The following is a 1,343-nucleotide window of genomic DNA, read 5'->3' on the forward strand; positions in this document are numbered from 1 at the left end:
ACGGTCATAGATTTCGTGTTCATTGCGGTTTGTGATTTTTGTGACATCTCAAATAAAGAACTTGTTGATGGTTTTACTGATAAAGCTGTACAAATTTCAATATAACAATTACCGTTTCTGTTCACGCCGTTCTGGTGTTATTATATGTTATTTTTATTATTATATTCTCACGTGTCGATTGCTGGCTCTTTTCTGTTTCGTTGTGATGACTTTTTTTTTCTGTTTTGATGGGAACAATGGAAATGACGAATATTTCGAGGTAGATACTGCCTCTTCTTCGAAATTTTCTTCATCAGACNAAAACATTCTTTTAGCTCGTTCATGCCTGGATTTTTTTAATTTCTCCCACAATTTCTCAGACATAACTTCCGCCTGACTATCAGAATCGTCCAAATTCGACGTCTCTTCCGCCATAGCACATTTCTGCATAGCTGCTTCATATGAATCTGCCGACGACAGCAAAGTGGGTTTACAGTTTGACCATCTATTTATTGCAATATAATTTTATTGCAATATAAGTTATCAATAAGTTATACCAGCTTCACCAAATTTTCGCCGTACATCAACAATAGACNACTCCGCAGAGTCTCGCGGTAACTCTCCACGTATTATTGCTTTATTTATAAGAAATTGATTTTTTAGATAACTTGGCCAAATAGATTGAATTCCCTCATCCGTCGTAGTTAACCACACCNTCGGCACAACGCTAAGACCTTCTTCGAATTCTACAATAGAGAATTTCTTCATGTTGATTCCTAAAAAAAAAATAATTAGTGTAATATAGTACAAAGAATAATACTGACGTCACATATGATTGCATAATTCCAACTATCTCGAAAATGTCTCCATGTTGTAATAGTACATAAGCTCCTAAAATTATAAATAGAATAAGTAAAATAAATAAACAAATGATCGAACAAGTGTATCGAAAACATATAATTTTATTCATTTATAAATCCTATACACTTAGTCAGAACTNAAACTATGTAAAATAGGAACAATGACAAATACATTGCCACGGGGTATAGCCCACGCCTTGCACATTATATCTGTAACTGGCCAGTAACCATCTTGAAAAACTCTCGTGGAAACATATCTAATATTTAATTTTTCCGAATCACATGGTAACGAATATAAGCTACCCATAGATTGTAATAATCTTCCCAGTACAAAAATCTTATTATCAATTGTTTTAACAATATTATGTACGTATATACAGCTATCATCCGATAACAAACAAAAACTGTCATTTTCTTTGTGACATTGTATACTATAAGAGCTATTGTTATAAATTTTATATTGTTCTACAATATTCAGACTTCCGATAATTGGCCCATCATTAT

General features: G+C 32.8%; 1 protein-coding gene across 1 annotated transcript; it reads right to left on the reverse strand.

The window, feature by feature from the left end:
- LOC109863525 lies at nt 1–1,337 on the reverse strand. The gene is made up of 3 exons (XM_020443784.1): nt 537–1,337; nt 172–446; nt 1–85 (listed from the first exon to the last, which is right to left on the reverse strand). The coding sequence occupies exons 1-3, from the start codon at nt 745–747 to the stop codon at nt 74–76; spliced, it is 498 nt and encodes a 165-aa protein (XP_020299373.1). The 5' UTR covers nt 748–1,337; the 3' UTR covers nt 1–73.
- Nucleotides 1,338–1,343: the final 6 nt, after the last annotated feature.

The sequence above is a fragment of the Pseudomyrmex gracilis genome, unplaced genomic scaffold, assembly GCF_002006095.1.
Source record: "Pseudomyrmex gracilis isolate BER0280 unplaced genomic scaffold, ASM200609v1 scaffold_6019, whole genome shotgun sequence".
Taxonomy (NCBI): domain Eukaryota; kingdom Metazoa; phylum Arthropoda; class Insecta; order Hymenoptera; family Formicidae; genus Pseudomyrmex; species Pseudomyrmex gracilis.